We start from the raw sequence: 18,793 nt of genomic DNA, 5'->3' as shown, positions 1-18,793 counted from the left end.
ATTATATCTATACATCAAGTACGTTTAAAGCATAGGTAATATCAATAAGGATTTGATACAACTGTTCAAGTATTGAGATCTACAATTGATCCAATCAAGAAAGAGAAACAACTATATTATGTAAGCAATACAATTACAAACACACAATCCATAGTTTTTCACACAATCTTTCCAAGTATTTGAAACTCAATATTTATGGCTACCAACAAAATTTTGCTTGTGGAAGAACAAAATTTATTTAATTATAAATAAAGTTTTCTATATTATTAATATATCATAAATACTAGATTTTATGTAACCATGAGATTTTGTAAATTCAACTTCAATGTAAAAAAGAAATGATCAAATAAATCATTAAAATCAGTTGTAAAAAATAAAATTAATATTATATGTTTGTTTTCTTTGTTATTATTGATTTTCAGGTTAATTTTTTTGGGGGTTTATATTTTCAAATAGTAGTTATAATTCTTTTTTTCATTAACATTTTTTGTTATTTTATTATCTTTTATATGTTATTTATATTGGCTACATATCATGTTTATAGCTACATAAAATTATTTTATGTTATGTAGTAATACGTCATAATAAAAGTTCATAACATCATTTAACACTATATTTCCTGTTTTTGATAATGTAAATATTTTATTACTTTTGTGGCTTGGAAAAAATTTCCCATGACAAAACATTCGTAACATTCATAGTTAAAAATACAACTTACTTCAACTAAAAATTTAATACATTTACATTAGATTACATAAAACTACTAATAAAGGTTTGAGTAGCTAATTTATAGATTTTAATAAAATTGGATCAAAATGAATTTAGAGTAGGAATGAGCCAAAAATCTCAAGTTCTGGGTCTCGTCCCGGTACCATCTCGATCCCGGTATCGAGAAGTGGTATCGAGTCCCTAGTAGGATTCTGACCGGTATTAATTTTTGATGGTTTTAGGATTGGATTGGGACGGGACCGGAAAAATCCCGCTTACTACGGGATTTTCAGGCCCATCCCGATCCCGCTTTATTTAGGATCAAGACCACATTTTCAAGATTTTCGGGATCGGTATAGGACGGGACCGGTCACATACCCATCCTTAAATTATAGTGCATTAATAATCATGTTAATTTAAAAAACATGTAAATTTCACCATAGGATATTTCACTTAAAACCTGAATTCAAGTCTCATTTTTTAAATTTATAAAAATTGATTAATGAGAAATTTATGAAAGTCTTAGATTTTATCTTAGACGTTTGTGTAATTAGAAGTAAAATTAAGATAGTGTTTCGTTTTGAAAAAAAAAAATAACATATGTATTATTTTAATTAAATTACTGAATATTTGAACTAAAACATAGATAATCCGTAACTCTAGCATAAAATAAAAATCATACAAAACTTGGGGGATAATAATAAATTGAGGTGAATGGGAAATCATTTATTTAAAAGGAAATTTATTTTTATTTTTTTAAGAACGGCAAAGCGTTTTTTTTTTTTTTGGAACAGCAAATTCTAAACTACTACAAACTATTTAAATACACCAAATAAATACACCATTACCAAGATTTGAACCTTGGTTTTCTTCCCAAAAGGCTAAAGACTCCGCCACCCCAATTAAGTGGTGATGGCTTTTTAAAAGGAAAGCGCTGAAAGATCCATACATCATTATAAAAAAGAAAAAAAAAAAAAGCATAGATCTCCTTACTCTGACTAGTGACTTCTACTATTTGCATAGCTTTTATTTCAATTAAACAAATCATTTTATTAAAGAATCAATTTCTTGTAATAAAAGATTAGAAAAAATATATAAATAAACCAAAAAGCAGTACGAGGTCTAAATAAACCCTCTTCATGTACGCATCAACTATTCTTTCTTTTTTTTGCCCTTTGTTCTATGACTTCTATCTTCTACTCGTAATAATTATAATAATATATAATATTTTTTTTTCCAATTCATGTATACTTTCTCTCTTTCCATTTTTTGTACTTACATTTAAACGTAACATATCACTGTATATCATTGCTTTCGTGAGTCGAAACTGTAGTATCAGAGGCTGCATCATCAATGGACAAATTGGAGATCTCGGCAACAACAGAGCTCTCTTCATCTCCGTTCACAGAAGGTTCAGGAGATGCTTCGGGAGTTTCAGCAATAGATGAAGGAGATGATTCTGAATCATCAGTTGATTGCAGAAGGCTCCAGTACATGATGCTGGCTGTAAGCATAAGGATCATCTTCTGGTTCACCTGTTCAAATGCCCACACGATATAGATTTTCAATAACTTTATAATTTATACATACCATTTTTTTTAACATTACGAATGGTGTCAATTTACCTGCATGATGTCTTCGGGCAACAAGAAGATTGAACACCCAAGCTTTCGCGCAACACTAATTATGTAGGTTGCATTCAGCTTCTTCTCCTCTTCTGTAAACAGTCATATTACAAATTAGCAACCAAAAGACACATTTGAAGATTTGATATTATAGGCATGTCACAAGCAGATTTATATGAAAAAAAGGTAATGGATCCTATCTCTCATTCCCCCAACAACCACACAATGGGCCATGAAATTGCTCATGACCTGAATAGACTGACTGAACCAAAATATGTTTTAGAAATTATTGTAAGTAAAGTACTGGCATAATAAAAAGTACTTACATTTTTAATGTCGTTCAAAAAAAAAGCACTTACATTTTAATCTTCTCATCACTCATAAAAAAATCTGGTGTCGCTAATTCTAATGTTTTTAAGTTAAAAATCTTTAAAATAGTAAACATAAACAAAAATGCAAATTGAAGATGACAAGATTAAAGAAAGTATACCACTTTCACCCTTCGTTACAAGGTTCCAGTTCACCACCCTAGGCTCGACTGCACTGAGAAGCTCAAGGAAGAATATACCATTTGAAAGACTCTTGTCCTGAAGAAAAATAACATAATTAGTCAAGATATATATAATAGAAAATTATCGTTGAAGAGTGGAATAAATATCCCTTTTCCATATCAAACCTTAAAGCTCTCCATTTGAGTGTTTTTAACTTTCTTATTTGCCCATTTTAAAATATCAGCATCGGTTATTTCCTTCCCCTGGGAGGAGCGGGATCTCAAATTCTTTAATAGTTGGAGCATATTAAACCTCATCAACTGCCACAAGAAAGCTGCAATGAATGCATACACAGTTAATTGCCTAGCAATAAAAACAATCATCAACACAAGTCCAAGTTTAGCTTATGACATACCAAGTATGAGTTTCTTATTCCCTTGCACAAAGTCATTTCCTGCTACATTGACGAGTGAAAACTTCAACTGCTTCCCAATTTTAATAACTTGATTGCAATTTTCAACTTTCCTAAATGGCATCTTAATAGGAGGCTTAGTTGCATGCTTCCAGTTAACTGATCCCAAAGAAACCTTATCTACAGCTTCTAGAAGTGCCCATCTGTATGAACATATACACAGTTAAATGTTTATCAAGGCTGTCATTTGAGGCAACACATGGCGACTGTTGGTAGGAGAGACACATAAAAAGGTAGTCCATTCACTTTAAAAATAGGCAGATTCAGGTTATGTTTAATCTCTAACAAATCAAACACTTAAAACAAAAAAAGGCCAAATGTCCCAAAGTATAATATTAATGCACACAAGCTCCTAAATTGATTTATTCAGACCTGATTGGCTGATTATCGTTAAAATGTCACTTTTTTTATTATGTTTAAAAGAACACTTTGAGAAATAATTTGAGCAAACTGAAACCCATCCGGGTTCAACCCATACAAAAACGCATAACCCAACCTGCCAGGCCCACCCAATTTGCTGCCTCTTAGGTAAAGCATAATTATGGAACTTCATCGAAATTGACTGTCATTAGGAAAACCTACCCATTTCTGACATCCTCAAATAAATTGTTCACATATGAAGAGATTCCAAGACTATTAATCCAGAGTCTGAAACTTCTTTCATCTCTAGACATTTGTTCATCATCAGTCATCATCTCAGCAAAAGATATCTTCTTGTTATCAGTAGACAAACCATTTCTGCAACATAGATATACCATGGGGACATGAACATGTCAGTATATATCATAATGAAAAACAATTTTTGGCAAATGTAGCAGTAATGAAAATCATTATCTTCAACCTTTGGTGAAAGATTTGGGCAACAAAGGCAAGATTTAAATTTGTGGAGCCTTCAACGATATCTTTAGGAGCCAAGTATCTCTTGCAATCCATTTTCTCTGCATGTTCGAGTACCAGATTTGCCCTTTCAGCAGGATCTTTGGTATCAAGAGTGGCTGGGCTGCAATGTTCTGGTGCAAGAACATTAAGCAGGTAAGCATAAGCTTCTCCATCCTACAAGTGTAGCAAATGACACTGTTAGGTGCTTCTTTCTAATCAGCTGAGCTAAACCCACATTGCAATCAGTCATTGATGTAGATGTTAATAAACATCCTTCATCCTGTGCTTAGTTCTATATAACTCGCTACAGTTCTTGGTTGGCCTTAATCGCTCTGTTCTTGGTATGAGTTCATTGATTTTCTTGCCCAAAATGTATGTTTTATAGTTTATATGTAGGCTTTTTCTATAGAAGTAAATATTTCACATAATTTACTTTTTTGATTTTATGTTGAGAACTGGCCCCCCAGCTTTTAAAGATCCACCCTGGTTACTCAAGAGAACAAAATGTGAACTGCACTTATCAAACTTGCAAGACGTTTGCATATGCAATATCGTAAATAGTATTAAGTATTTCCAGTATCGGTATCTAATTTCATCGTATAAAGATGAATGATGCTTCGTCGATGGTGAAACTATTTAGAGATATCAATCATTTCGAGTGAAATATCTAGATAAATGGATAATTTGTATCCTTCTTGCACTCAAATTATTATGTTGATATTTTATTAACATTGATATCTTGCTGATGGGATTGTTTGGATGTAAATTTAAAAAATGTGTGGTTAACAATTTGGTGATGAATTATAAAAAAGCAGATCGTAGGAGACCATGTTTGAATGTGTTTTTAAAATTTGTAATAATCTGATAATGAGCATTTTGCTTGTTTAGCAAATCTTGATGTATATCAATACATAAAATACACAAAAAGACATTATGAGAGGAAAAAAGGGGGTTGTGCTATGTAAGATAGGAGTAAAAGTCTCCCACTATAGGTTAAACAAAGTGGCAATTACGTAAGTTTATTTTATCCTTCGTAATCAGCTTCGTTGCCAATAACATGAAACTGATTATTTATGCCCAAATGTTTGAGTTAATTAGAGGCAGTATATTTTGTCAAACACTAAAAACTGGTTATTCCAATTACAAATTCCAAATTATAAGACAATCAGGTTCAAAGCACAAACCCAAACATCCCATATTGGCATACTAGATTTAGACCCGTGTCAAATACACGGGATGATTAAAAAATAAAAAGATAACCCGTAACGTCATAACTTTTTTAATATATTATAATGTACTTAGTAAGATTTCTTGCTTTCCTTTTTTTACATGTATTCTCAAGTAGTTCTTTAATTATATGTTATTGTTCATTTGAAACTTGAACAGGCCGATAACAGTATTCAATATTCAGGGAATGAAATATATATATATATATATATATACTGAAATTGATGATAACATAGATATGAATGTGTATATTTTGAATCGTTGAACGTTTTTTTATACACATTTATTTATAGTATATATAGTTCATTAGTTGAAACATGATATAAAATAAGTATATGCAGATATTATTTCTATATGTATAAAAGATCTTGTTATAATTAACAATGATAAATTTAGCTTCTTTATAAATAAAACAATGAAGATAAAGTTAATGTATCGTTATCTTAATATGCAATGCCTCTTGACTAATACTGGCAAACAAAACCATAAAAATATTTAAAAGGTAATTCTTGTTATTATATTTATCTATTTCATTATTTGTAACTAGTTAATGTTATATTGTAAATCAATTGGTGACATTACATAAGCAAGATCCAATTTGAAGAAATAGAGATATGTGATTGGCTAATACTCCGGTGAGAACACTTTTAAAATAAGAACGGTGAGAACACTTAAAAACATCATTTTGATGCATTAAAAGTCCATAAAACTAACATAGTGCATAACTAATTATCATTATTTAAATGTTTAACAACACATTGATCCTTCAAAATTGAAAAAATCACGTTTTTTGTTTTGTGCATCCATCTTGGATGCATATTATCAAAATGATGCATCCAACAAAAAACGTGATTTTTTTCGATTTTGATGGATCCATGTGTTGTTAAACACTTAAATAATGATAATTAGTTATGCACTATGTCAGTTTTATGGACTTTTAATGCATCAAAATGTAGTTTTTAAGTGTTCTCATTTGTTCTCATTTTAAGTTGGTTCTCATTTGATTGTCACCCTATAAATATATATATATATATAGATAAAGATAAAGATTCTTAGTTACCACGAAATCATGTTAGATGATCAAACATTTAGCACATACCATTCAGTTTTACTAAACAGTCTATCTATTTAATGTGGTTTAAAAGGAATAAATGGTAGTATCAAACAGAGCTTTAACTAGAGTTAACACTTGATTAATTCATTTTCCTCGAAAAGACCTTTGGAATGAGACCACAGGACAGTGGCAGATGCTAGGCTATTTAACAATAAGCTTATTTAATGAGCATTTCTACCCGGATCAAGCAATTCCCGAATGTGTCTATCAATAATGTTCACTACTTAGAATTCCCGGATTAAATTAAAGAGATGAACCGCCTAGGTTCCGTCGCACAGCAATGACAGCACCAGTTCAACAAAGGTGTCTCAGTCTAGTTAAAACTAGATTATTTTGCGGACACTATAAGGTGTTTGCTTATTCAAAACTATATCGTAACCTAATACCAGATTTTCGAACATAAGGCATCTTATCTTATTGTACCCAGCATGCCTCATCTAGATTAAATATGATGTTTAATAATCAGCATATACCCGACCACTAATAAGTAACCATTTCATTCTATGTAGTCTATGTTCCATACGGATACGTGTGTCCAAACCTAAAGCAGGTAACACACGGTACCATGTTGGCTAGGTAAACATGAATATAAGATAATAGATGCCATAAGCACAATGGAGATTGGAGAGGCTGAAGTTACCTTCAGATCAGACGAGAAGTTTGTAACAGGTTTCTTGTAACCCGCTTTCTTAAGATGGAAATTCATCCATTTTAGTAGCAATTTCTCAGGAGCTAATCCCATAAGCTCCTCGACATCCTACAATTTTTATAACAACATTATTTTATTCTCAAAATTTCATAAATGAACAAATATAAAGATGCCTGGCCACTGCATTCTAAAGATAAATATTAATAAAGTTTAGTACATTGTTGTCCTCCACCAATTCCACAAGTTGAGGTGTCTTTCTAAGGTTGAGATCAGCCAGAAGTTGGATCTGGAGGTTTGAACATCACACATAACATGAGATGAGGAATAAAATTAGAAAAGAAATACTTACATATATGTATATCTACGAGAATGGTTATATGACAGATAAAACCCCACCTTTATAATCTGGGAAATAAGGCCAAGAACAAGATGAGGCTGCAAAATCATCAAACACAAGAAGTCGTCAAACTTTCAATCCTAAAAACGTCTGATTTTCTGAAAACAAATCCTTAGAAAAACATACCCTTCCCTCAACCAGATCTTGGTTGCCGATATTGACAACTGTGCATCCAATAGCCTTGGCAGAGTTGAGACAAAGAGTATGATTTTCATTTCTTTCCCACGGGTTGAGCACACGTTTCGTGTTGATAGCGCGCTCATCTATCGTATTAGGCACCGCAACATTGATAAGTTTACTACATGAAAACATACATAATAGTAAAATATATATCAAAAAAAGGCGTATAATTTGTTAACAAATCGGCTAGAATAAAAAAGAGGATGATTTAAATTAAGGGTATTAAAGTACCAAAGAAGAACACCATCTCTAGCAAGGTCAAACAAAGCATTGGTAGACGGATCGATGGGAAGAAACTGAGACATAAAGGGATCATCTCTAAGATAGCTATTGATATGAGCAACATAAGACTGCTTCTCGGACTCGTCGATGGTGTGAAGCAGAGTTGTGGTCGTCGCTTTAAGAAACGAAGAAGAGTTATCGGAGTTGCCCAATTTGGCAGCAGCTTGAGAATGCAAGTGCAAATAAGCCTGGGGACGGGCAACAACGACGATAATGTATATTAATAAAGTGAAATGAAATCTGTCAAGTAAAGGGAAGAGATAACAGATAGATAGATACATGCATACCCTGAGGAAGGCTTCAAAAGCGACTCCATTGGAGAAATCGAGGCCAGATTGAGATAACAAACGAGAGATTTCATCGATATCGTCCTTGAAGATATCGATAAAAGGCTTCAATTTAGAAAGAAGGAGAGGCAAATCTGACGGGCTAATTTGGCCATTTTGGATGTTTGAAGATAGAAACTATAGACATACAACACACATTGGATTGGACATGATTATAGAGTGTACACTAATAAATACTAGATCAAAATATATATAAAAAAGGTAACAAAAAAAATTATACATACAAACCTTGGATTTAAGGGTGCGAAGTTGGACTTGGGTGAACTGACTTTGAAGCCAATGATCCGATACTATTACTCCCTCGAATTTTGACATCCAATTCTATTCAATTCAATCTGTTTCCTTTGTATTTTTTTTTGTTTTATTAAAAAAAAAACAAAACAAAATTGCACCCCTTTTTCCTAAAATGAAACTAAAAAAAACAAACAAACATGAAATACAACAAGTTATTAACAGCAGTAAGTTAAGTCGGTTGGGAAGGAAGGTGATACATGAAAACTTACCAGAACAAGAAACAGCAGCAGATATTGATTAATTATGGGATTCCAAAAGATTTGTTGGTGAGCAATGATGTATAGATATAGATATGTAAGAATATAATAATAATAATTAATTCAAGATTTAGTAGGTAGTGTGTTTTTTATTTTTTGTAAATATATGTAATTGCTTGTGAAGAGAGGAAAGGGAGGAAGATTGACAGAAAGAAGAAGGCGCGGCGATTTTAGGATAATACGGACCGCGTTGCCGTGAATCTGGGAGTCCAGTCCACCTCTATTTTTCTTTTTCCTTTTTTCTTTCTTTCTCAATAATGAAAATATCAATATCAATATCAAATGCTAATGACTAATCTATGTGTCTGATTTTCGAGAAAAACATGAAGTATTGTTTTCTTCTTTATGTTTTCATTAATAGTTTGTTTATTTAATAAATTACACTTTAAACCAATTTAAAAATAATTAATTTATATTTTTTGGTTTTCCATCACCAATTTACAATTTCACGCAATTTAAAAACAATTAATTTACACTTTTCAGTTTTATTGTTAATCTATAATATAATTCACGTACGACAACAAAAAAAGAAGCTACGATCAACTACAAAAGGGTTTTTTTATATACTTTGCACATAATTAATCCTTATTATTATTTTTAACATTAAATTCTTATGTTGTTGTTATTATTATATCTTTTGATTTAGTTTGTTGTCCATTATAGGTTCGTTATGACTTCTTCATCAACAACAAAAAATATGACCACATTAGTTCATTTTGAAAATCTTAAGTCAACACATGTTAACCATCATCTACGACTCCGTGTTGTGCATGTATGGACTGTTTCGGAGTGGAACAACCCGAAGAAAATCAAAACATTCGAGATAGTTTTTGTTGATGAATTGGTATGTATTTTTCAAATTATATAGTTTACACTTTTAAAATATAAAAAATGTATTTTTTTTTATTTAACTTAAGTTGGAAAAAAAAAGGGTAACCTGGAATCAATATTTATATGTATTTAATTTTCATATGTTTCTTCTTTAGTTTTCTTATTGATTAAGTTGTGATATATAACTTAACTAATCTAAATATTATATATTAAATTTTGTATTTGTAACCTATATCAACTCTTAGGATTTACGATAAATTTTAAGAGTATTTTGACCGATGGAGTAGCTATTCAGCTAGCAAATTTTCAAGTTGATTTCAGTATCTATTTAATATATTTGAATTTCAATTTTTTAACTTTGATTAATATATTTTTAGACTATCTGTTCATTGGACATACCTGAACACTAATTATATAATGTATAGTAGGGATAAACTTATGATAAAATGTGATATATTATCAATTCTCATTCTTTACCTACACTCGACACGACATTCCCCTGTTCCTTACTATTTTTAACACATCCTTGATTTGCTGGCAGTTGGGTTGAAAACAACTTTTATTTTTTGGAAGGTCGAATTCCATCAGAAAACAATTCCTTGATTCACCGTCCACGAGATCCACCATGCATCATATCATCATGTGCTTGCACGACACAAATTTTCAACATCACATACCTTTTTTAATTAATTAATTAATTAATTAGTGGCCGGGCTGGGCTGGGTGGTTTAACTTAACTTGCGGGGACCCCACCCATGATCTCCGTATCAACAAACAAACAAACATGCGCATATATTTTCTTAATTTCACAATTACACCAACACCTTACCTTTTATTTCATTATTCCCAATGAATCAACCTACGTACAATTAAATGATTGATTTCATCATCGATCAAGAGATTTCTAAATTTACAAATTACAAGTAACCCATCGTCACAAAATGTCCTCAATTAAAGTCGTCCCGAAATACTTAAGGTGACCAAGATTAGATGACATAACACATAAGCCATAGTGGCCTATGTGGTACAAGGGTTGTAGTAGCTAGGTTGAAGTATGACTTTCATATATATCAACCTCTGAATACAAGAACTCATGTACATGTACACATGTCTTTCAATTATTTAATTTACTAATTAATTTCATATGATCATGTGGAACAAGTTGCTGTTTTCGTTGTTAACTTACTAGCTTAATTGAAGTCTTGATCGAACTAGTTACTTATGAGCGTACGTAGAACAACTAGCTAGCTAGGCCAGCGATTACTCATCATTGACCTAGTTACCTTAATTAGATTTTGTGGAATATATATATTTATTTATATATATACTAAAAACCAAGTGGTTTTTTACAAGTTTCTATGCACATGGTACAACTACACATGCATGCAACTTTGAACTTTTTATCTTTTAACCCCATAAAGATTTTACCTTTTACATTTAAGCCCATCATCTTTTACTACTTTACATTTTAACTCCTTAAAGTTTTCTCTTTACTTTTTAACCCCCAAAGTTTTTTCCTTTTACAGTTTAGCCCATCAACTTTTACGTCTTTACCTTTTAACCCCCTAAAGTTTTTATCTTTTACATTTTAGCCTATCAATAAAATGTTATATTGTTACAATGTCAAATAAATGTTTGTTGGCGACTTTATCAAATTTGTACCAAAACATTGTCATCTGAAAAAGATAATCTACTTGAGTCTCGCCGCAAGGTGTGTAATATAATCTGCGGCAACGTATTTAAGCTTAATGAATCATTGTCCACGACGTTACTATAAAAGCTCCGCGGCAACACGCGGGTGTTTATTTCTAGTAATTCTCTATGAACTACGATAGAAAACCATTAACATTTCGTTAAAAGAAACAAACTTACAAACGAATCACAAGAGTTCAAAGGTCAAACAAGAAGGGAACTTTAACAAACATATACATATTAGGGTTTAGTCACAAGATAACTAATGTATTTTTTCTCATTTATATGGTTGTCCATTAAACTGAATTATTAATACATATCACTCACATAATTTACTAACTTTATGGTTGACCAAATGTTAAAGTTAAGGGAATCTTAACTTTTAGATTAAAATAAAAGGTTAAAATTTTAAGTTGATTTTTCAATCTTGATCATTGATTTTAATCCAATGCTCAAAATCCCATAACTTTACCTATAAAGTTCATTTGAACTTTAGAGGATCTCAAATCGTAACTTATGATTCTCTAGAAACCAAACATACATACAAACGACATGGAGTACTCGTTACTAATCTCTTGCGCAGGTTGGTTGGTTGGTTTTAATTAGTAATTAGTATCATGACGGGGTTTTTTTTTTTTTTTTTTTTTTTGCAACTACAAGTACTATACCACGCTTCTACGCTAGCTAGCAGGTTATTTAGTAATCATAAAATAATAGTGAAAGTGAGTATGTGCCGTTAAGATGCAAACTCAATCGTCCTCTACCTTTTTACGTAGGTTATGTATACTGAAATGTCCGATCAACGCCCAAGTAAAGTAATGGCCTGGAAGTTGTTATATTGAAATTTCCTAATTAATTAAATCACCTCCCACTCATGGTCTTTACACTAATGAATTAGATTAGATTAGTGCATGGTCTACTAGCTTGTAGATCCAATACTACGGATTAATTAATCGGTCACGGGCCAGTTATTCATGTAAATGGTCACGGACTTAATTTACAAAACATACAGATGATCACATGCCCCCCACATGCCTCATCATCGACTCACTTACTTCCATCTCTCTATATAAATTCCCCTACATTAATTATCAAAATCATGCAAACACACCAATTACATAATAATAATAATAAAACATAATGGCAGGATTAAGCAGAGCAGATACTCTGCTGGGGTGTGTTTTGATAATATCACTTATCCTATCATCATCAGTTTGTGCAAGTACTACTGCACCAGCTAGCAGCACCATTGTTTGCAACGTAGAGATGACAGATCTCTTGGAATGTCTTCCAGCAATCACAGGGGCACGCCCACCTGCCCCCACTCGCCGTTGCTGCAAGGTCATGCGTCGGGTCAACCTCCCCTGTCTCTGCCGTTACAAACCACAGCTCGCCAAGTTCGGTGCCAACCCTGTTGCTGCCATGGCCATTCCCAAGAGATGCGGCATGAAATCTACACCAAAATGCTAACCATTCGACTCAGACTTTCCTATTGTATCTTCTTGATTAATCAAGTGAGCTTCCATGCTCCATTAGCGGTTAATTAGCCCATAATTATTGCAGTAATATTGTGTATGTGGGATTTCTATGTTACTTATTTGTTTCTCGATTTCTATTTATCCCAAACCTTAGGACAACGTTAACTCAGCACATGTCCATCGTGATACAAATCTGACACATTTCGTCCAAAAAATCTCGGTTCAGCCTTCCATGAAGAATCCCATGGATCATTGAATCAATTCATCAAAACAATGAAAATTACTAATAAAACAATAGCTATATTGCAGACAAAATTGCAAGAGATCATACATTAGCCCTTGGCTTGTTCGATAGACACACATATATAGAGACTAGGGTTGAAACTCCGTGTTGTTAAGAAACGTCATAACCCTCTAATAAACAGTTTAACATGTAACACTAAGACCCTGGCCTAGAAACTTAAGCATTACAATTTAGACTCCAAACTAACTATAGATAAACTACATAACCGACCCGTAACTTCAATCAAACTTTGATCACAACTGTAAAAATAGTTTCACCTTTTCAACATACATTAGTATTGATCATATACACTGATCAAGTCTTCTCCAACGTACCCCAAAAAATGACCCTGGCTCACATTTGTAGTCGATTTGAGAACGCAGCCACCTTCATGATATCAGATCTATTGGAAATAACCCTGTTGGTGAATCGATCCTCCATGGACTTCTAGACCTGCTATTCCCATTAACTTTTCTTGTAAAATCTCTGTTATTTCATGTAGTAATATTAACGTATCATGCACTTTGTTCTCCTTCATAGCGATCCTTCCTAGGCCAGACTATTGCTACGAGGACCACCAAATATAGGTCTCATGTAAGTGTCGTCAAATCTCCTCCAATAAGAGTGAATCGTGTAAACGGGCCTTTCCATTAGCATTGATATGTTTTCTTTTGCTCTAGAAAGATTTTCAGAAGCCGATTCATCAAAAGAAAGAAGTGGAAGTGTCATATCTTCTTTGAGAGATACAGTTCTAGATGGGCCATCGTTACTTGTGTTAGGAGGAAGAAGATATCTAATTAGAGGTTTTGTCAGGAAACCAAACACCTGAAATTAATTCGTACGTGCTCGTAAATGTTTACAAGTTAAGTGGCTTCACAAAAATGACAAGTTTAACGAAACTCTTACAATTGTACTGAATAGTACGATCACAGTAGTAGTGGTGATCATTGTGGCATTAACTGGATCCAGTGTCACACCAGAGAGAGTAAACTACAGAAAGATACACGTGCCCATATAAACAACGTTCCAAAGGAATTAAAAAGATTTCAAAAGACCGTACGTACCTGTTTGAATGCTAAAGCAACAGAGACAGCACCTCTCATTAGACCAGCCCACCATATAACTATCTAAACAAAACATCGTATTAATTCTACAAATTTCTTTCAGAGTCATGTATCCCAAACTTGAAGCCAAGAGCACCTTCCATAGTTCTAAAAAACACGAGCACTCTTTTCTTAGGGATGGGAAATAGAAGTAATTACCTGGTGTTTTCTGGTGATCTTTGACGGTCCCTCACCACTTCTATGCATGTAATTAGCAATAGCTGAAAGGGGAAACACAAAAGCAGCACGTCCAACCAATATCAACAACATCACAATGCCGTATATGCCTATTGATCTCCAAAAACTGTATCAAGAAACTGATTAGTATGTACTACTTCCATATGATACAAGGAAAGCTAAATGTATCGATCGGAACGGAACTTGAGAAAAAAAAATTTATCTACTTATATAGCTTTAAAGGGTTATGTGGATTAGAAGACTGCTATTACCTTAATATGTTCATTTTCCACTTCTGATAGTCCAGTGCATCCATTCCCACATACAAGAATATAAATGTTTCTGCAATAAATGACAGCGCTGCAAAAGTATTCCTGCGAGCAATAATAGGAAACTCAAGCAACCAGATGCAAGGCAAGTTTACAAAAATGAATGTAGATAAGTTGGAAATTAAGCACATACTTGGCTGTAATTCGCGAGTTTTCAGTTACATTATGCCATGCATAGTGTGACATCAAAACTCCAGCAAAGAAGACCGTGAGAATTCCACTGAGTTCAAATAGCTGCAGATCGAAAGCCAAAGTGTAGAGTTACAGGTAAAATTACAGAAGGTAGGTAAAATTTATTGGAATGCCTGCCACTATATATATATGTGAATATGTGTGTGTGTGTGTGCATCATCCTGTACCTCTGCTAACATGTAGGATAAATAAGCTATAAGAATCATCAAAGAAATTTCACGAACACTTGAGTGCCTGTTAAATTAATAATTTTATGTGAATACAACTGCTTTTCCACATTATACAATAAGTCAAATAATGCATGCTTGTGTATAAAATAACCTGCCAAAACCCAAGCCTCTAAGAATATATGATGTCAAAAGGCCAGCCTGTATAGTAGAAAAACGTACATTTAAGGAATGACAGCTGATAGAGTTCAATTCGTAGCTAGATAAAATGGGTTTAAATAATGGAAGAATTTAAAGCTAGCTAGATTGGACTCACAGCGACTCCAAGAAGGGTGCTAGTAGAAAATAAATACATGAAGTCAAGTAACAAGCGAAGAGCAGCCTTGGGAGCAAGCGAGTCAACATTGATCTTGCGAACGGCATTGAAGAGTACAACTGATGTCGCATCATTGACAACTCCTTCACCGAAAACTAAACTGTAAAGCAGAGGAGTCTCGTCCTGATGCAAAACCTGCATATATATAGAGATAGACTAATAAGTTATATATGGGTCGGGTACGTAGCAGTATCTAGCTAGTAACTAGTAAAGAATATACAAAAGTTATAAGTTTGAAGCATTAATCAATACGGAAGTTATAATTTTGAAGCATTAACCACTAACTCTACTACATTATAAAGCATTTATTCAATCCATTTATTCAAGTTTAAGTAGTTGAAAACCCCAATATACCCCTGTCACTAATTCATAATACTCTTAGAAGAAATTTCCACCACTCATTCTTCTCTCCCTCTCCTCAAATCTCAACCAGACATTTTTCTCTATGTCACATAAATTATTTTATTCCTCTAATTTATTCAAAATCTTTTATTTCAAAAACCGTACATCGATAAATTATAAAAATTATATGGGTGTTCTTAAAATTGCATGCTCTTTAATTAGAGATGTCATTCGATATACTTTCGATGAATTTTTAAATCTGAGAGCGGAGCCCGTACGGCTAATGCATTTGGCTATCACACTCTATGACCTATCAATTCCGCAACGCGCGGGTACTTTCTCGATCTCGTCAAGAATAATAGGAAATTAAGAATAGAAATTGAGCTCAAAAAGGGTAAGGAAAAATGAAGAGGAGGAAATATATATAATACCAATACCAATTAACGTACCTGCAAAGTGCAAACAGTATCTGTAGACGAGAAAATAGTCCCTAAACCTGATTAATTAATGATAGGATACACATATATTTATGTCATATATAGAAAGTAGTGTATATGAGAAGATGTTAACATGAGATGAAAGGAATTAGGAAACAAAGTATTGTGTAAAGTAGTAGTAGTACTTACTAAGATACTCGCTGATGGTCAAACCGTTGAGGCCCAATTTTGGAAACAGCCACCAGCAACCTGCAAAAAATATACTACTAGTATTAGATAATGAAAGAAATTGCAGCATATAATGATGAGGACAGAATTTAATTAATTGCCAGAGTGTAAAATTAATTAGTAGTATTAATTTAAGTAGAAGTGGAGATCGTTGGGGTAGATGGTACCGGCAGCAACGATGGAAGTGGAAATGAAAACACCGGTAACTCCAAACAACATAATTGGCAAAAAGTTGTGGAAAAACTGCTTCTTTTTAACCTGAAACCTGTTTGTATATTACTCATAGATAGATAGATTTATATATCAACTTAACTTATATTAATTCATCACACACGTACACGTACGTACGTACCCAGCATTGAAGATGATAGGGGGAAGTAGATAAATGAAGAACAGGTCTTGATCAAATCTAAGCAAACTACTGCTCAGTTTCCATTTGCTTGCTATTAATACTATTCCTCCAACTACACACCCCTGCACTTTGCATGCATGATCATCATCACTTAATTAGTTATTCTAATTAATTAATTAATGCTATTATTTATTAGTAGTAATTAAGGAGGAGGAGGAGGAGAGCGTACGATGATGATGGCGGTGATAGATTCGTTAACCCAGCGGTATTCATTAAGCAGGTGCCCGATTACTAAACACAAACACAGCACCCCCACAAACAATGTGATGGACACCACCGTATTAGTTGCCGCCGCCTCATCCACACTGTTACTATTCATTACTATTATACTACGAGTAATATTCTTCAGCATATTAATTTCTTCTAATTCTACTGCTGGCCGGCAGCTGGCTGGAATATATAGTGCTTAATTACTACTTAATGAAGTTCATTCCCCGCCCTCCATTTCAGTTTCAATTTGATCGAATTCAATTTAACTCAATTGTTTTTCTTGTACGTTGTTGGTGGTGGTGTATATATATAATCAATATATCAAATTCATTGTATGTATGTTGTGTTTGGGTCCGTACCGTACCTTAATTATCGGAAATATAGAGGCTACTGTACCATGATCAACTACACGTAACAAACTAACAGCAGCCGGAACATGTATTTTTGTGTGACAAGGATACACGTGTTGATCTTTTACTTACCCACTTTCTATACGACCTTAGTGTATAGAAAAAAAAAAAAAAAAATGTATTTTTGAAGAGGTTTGAAAACTCATAAAAAACAAATTCAAAACAAATTTGAATCACATATTCTTTTTCCTTTTATCTCTATTCAATTAAATATGAAAATTTATTCAAATCATTCAAAATGTTTTACCTCATAAACCGTAAATCGTTAGACAAAACAAAAAGCATAGGTAGTCATAAAATTTCATCCTCTTTCATTAGAGATCCAATTCAATATATTTTTGAAAACTTTTTAATTTTCGTTTTCTTTTTGATACAAACACATAACTTACACATGTGTAGGTTGAACAAAAATTATGATTCGGAGCGGACTTCGCCCTGAAGGATATTGATAAACCAAAGCTGATAAGGGTGATAGGTCATTGAGGGTGACATGTCATAGTGTGATAGGTCATAGAGGGTGATAGGTCATAAAGGGTAACCGATGATGGGTGATCTACCTAACGGGCTCCACCCTTAGCTGCTATGGCTCCGCCATGGACTGACGGGCTCCACCTTTGGCCACTATGGCTCCGCCATGGATTAACGAGCTCCCCCCTTAACCTTCATATTTGTGTACATATGTTTATTTACTAATTTACATGTAAAAACAATGATTCTATACATGTGTAGGTACACAAGTACAAAGGGAAAAAACGAAAATTAAAAAGTCGTCAAAAGCATATCGAATTGGATCTCTAATGAAAGATGACGAAATTTTAAGACTACCCCTGTTTTTTGTTTCGTCTAATGATTTACGGTTTGTGAGATAAAGCATTTTGAATGATTTAGATGAATTTTATTATTCAATTAAAGAGAAAAAAAGATAATAAGAGTTTTTTTTTTTACGAGTTTCTAAATAACTTTTCCTCTATGTTGAAGTGTATATATATATATATATTTTATAAATATAAATAAATGCAACAGTTATTAAAACTAAAAAAACATATTAACATTTCTGTTAACTATACTAATTGCGACTTTTAAGTTTTCTTTATTTTAAAAAGCAAATGTAAGATTATTGAAGTCACTAGAGTGAAGGCGATGCACAGCCAGATAAGCTGATGTGTTTGACGTCTTTGGCTGAAATTTCTTGGTTACTAATTGA

At 33.0% G+C, this 18,793-nt stretch overlaps 3 protein-coding genes across 3 annotated transcripts; 1 reads left to right on the top strand and 2 right to left on the bottom strand.

Annotated features, from left to right (window-relative positions):
- Positions 1–1,760: 1,760 nt before the first annotated feature.
- On the bottom strand, positions 1,761–9,185 carry LOC122591121 (fimbrin-1-like). Its single transcript, XM_043763336.1, has 15 exons — positions 8,875–9,185; positions 8,600–8,783; positions 8,312–8,488; positions 7,974–8,212; positions 7,689–7,860; positions 7,562–7,600; positions 7,383–7,451; positions 7,157–7,273; positions 4,138–4,349; positions 3,879–4,034; positions 3,240–3,439; positions 3,010–3,158; positions 2,824–2,920; positions 2,334–2,425; positions 1,761–2,243 (listed from the first exon to the last, which is right to left on the bottom strand). Exons 2-15 carry the CDS (start codon positions 8,684–8,686, stop codon positions 2,004–2,006), a joined length of 2,046 nt encoding a protein of 681 aa, XP_043619271.1. The 5' UTR covers positions 8,687–8,783; positions 8,875–9,185; the 3' UTR covers positions 1,761–2,003.
- A 3,400-nt stretch (positions 9,186–12,585) lies between these two features.
- On the top strand, positions 12,586–12,915 carry LOC122590686 (putative lipid-transfer protein DIR1). Its single transcript, XM_043762867.1, has one exon. It carries the CDS (start codon positions 12,586–12,588, stop codon positions 12,913–12,915), a length of 330 nt encoding a protein of 109 aa, XP_043618802.1.
- A 337-nt stretch (positions 12,916–13,252) lies between these two features.
- Positions 13,253–17,321, bottom strand: LOC122590685 (sodium/hydrogen exchanger 4-like). The gene is made up of 14 exons (XM_043762865.1): positions 17,139–17,321; positions 16,910–17,031; positions 16,725–16,822; positions 16,519–16,578; positions 16,342–16,388; positions 15,491–15,685; positions 15,329–15,375; positions 15,175–15,241; positions 14,949–15,049; positions 14,759–14,860; positions 14,469–14,613; positions 14,271–14,333; positions 14,113–14,196; positions 13,253–14,031 (listed from the first exon to the last, which is right to left on the bottom strand). Exons 1-14 carry the CDS (start codon positions 17,319–17,321, stop codon positions 13,756–13,758), a joined length of 1,590 nt encoding a protein of 529 aa, XP_043618800.1. The 3' UTR covers positions 13,253–13,755.
- Between the last annotated feature and the right edge of the window lie 1,472 nt (positions 17,322–18,793).

Source organism: Erigeron canadensis, chromosome 3 (assembly GCF_010389155.1).
Source record: "Erigeron canadensis isolate Cc75 chromosome 3, C_canadensis_v1, whole genome shotgun sequence".
Taxonomy (NCBI): Eukaryota; Viridiplantae; Streptophyta; class Magnoliopsida; order Asterales; family Asteraceae; genus Erigeron; species Erigeron canadensis.
The sequence above is the reverse complement of the archived record's forward strand: the minus strand, read 5'-3'. Positions and strand labels throughout refer to the sequence as shown.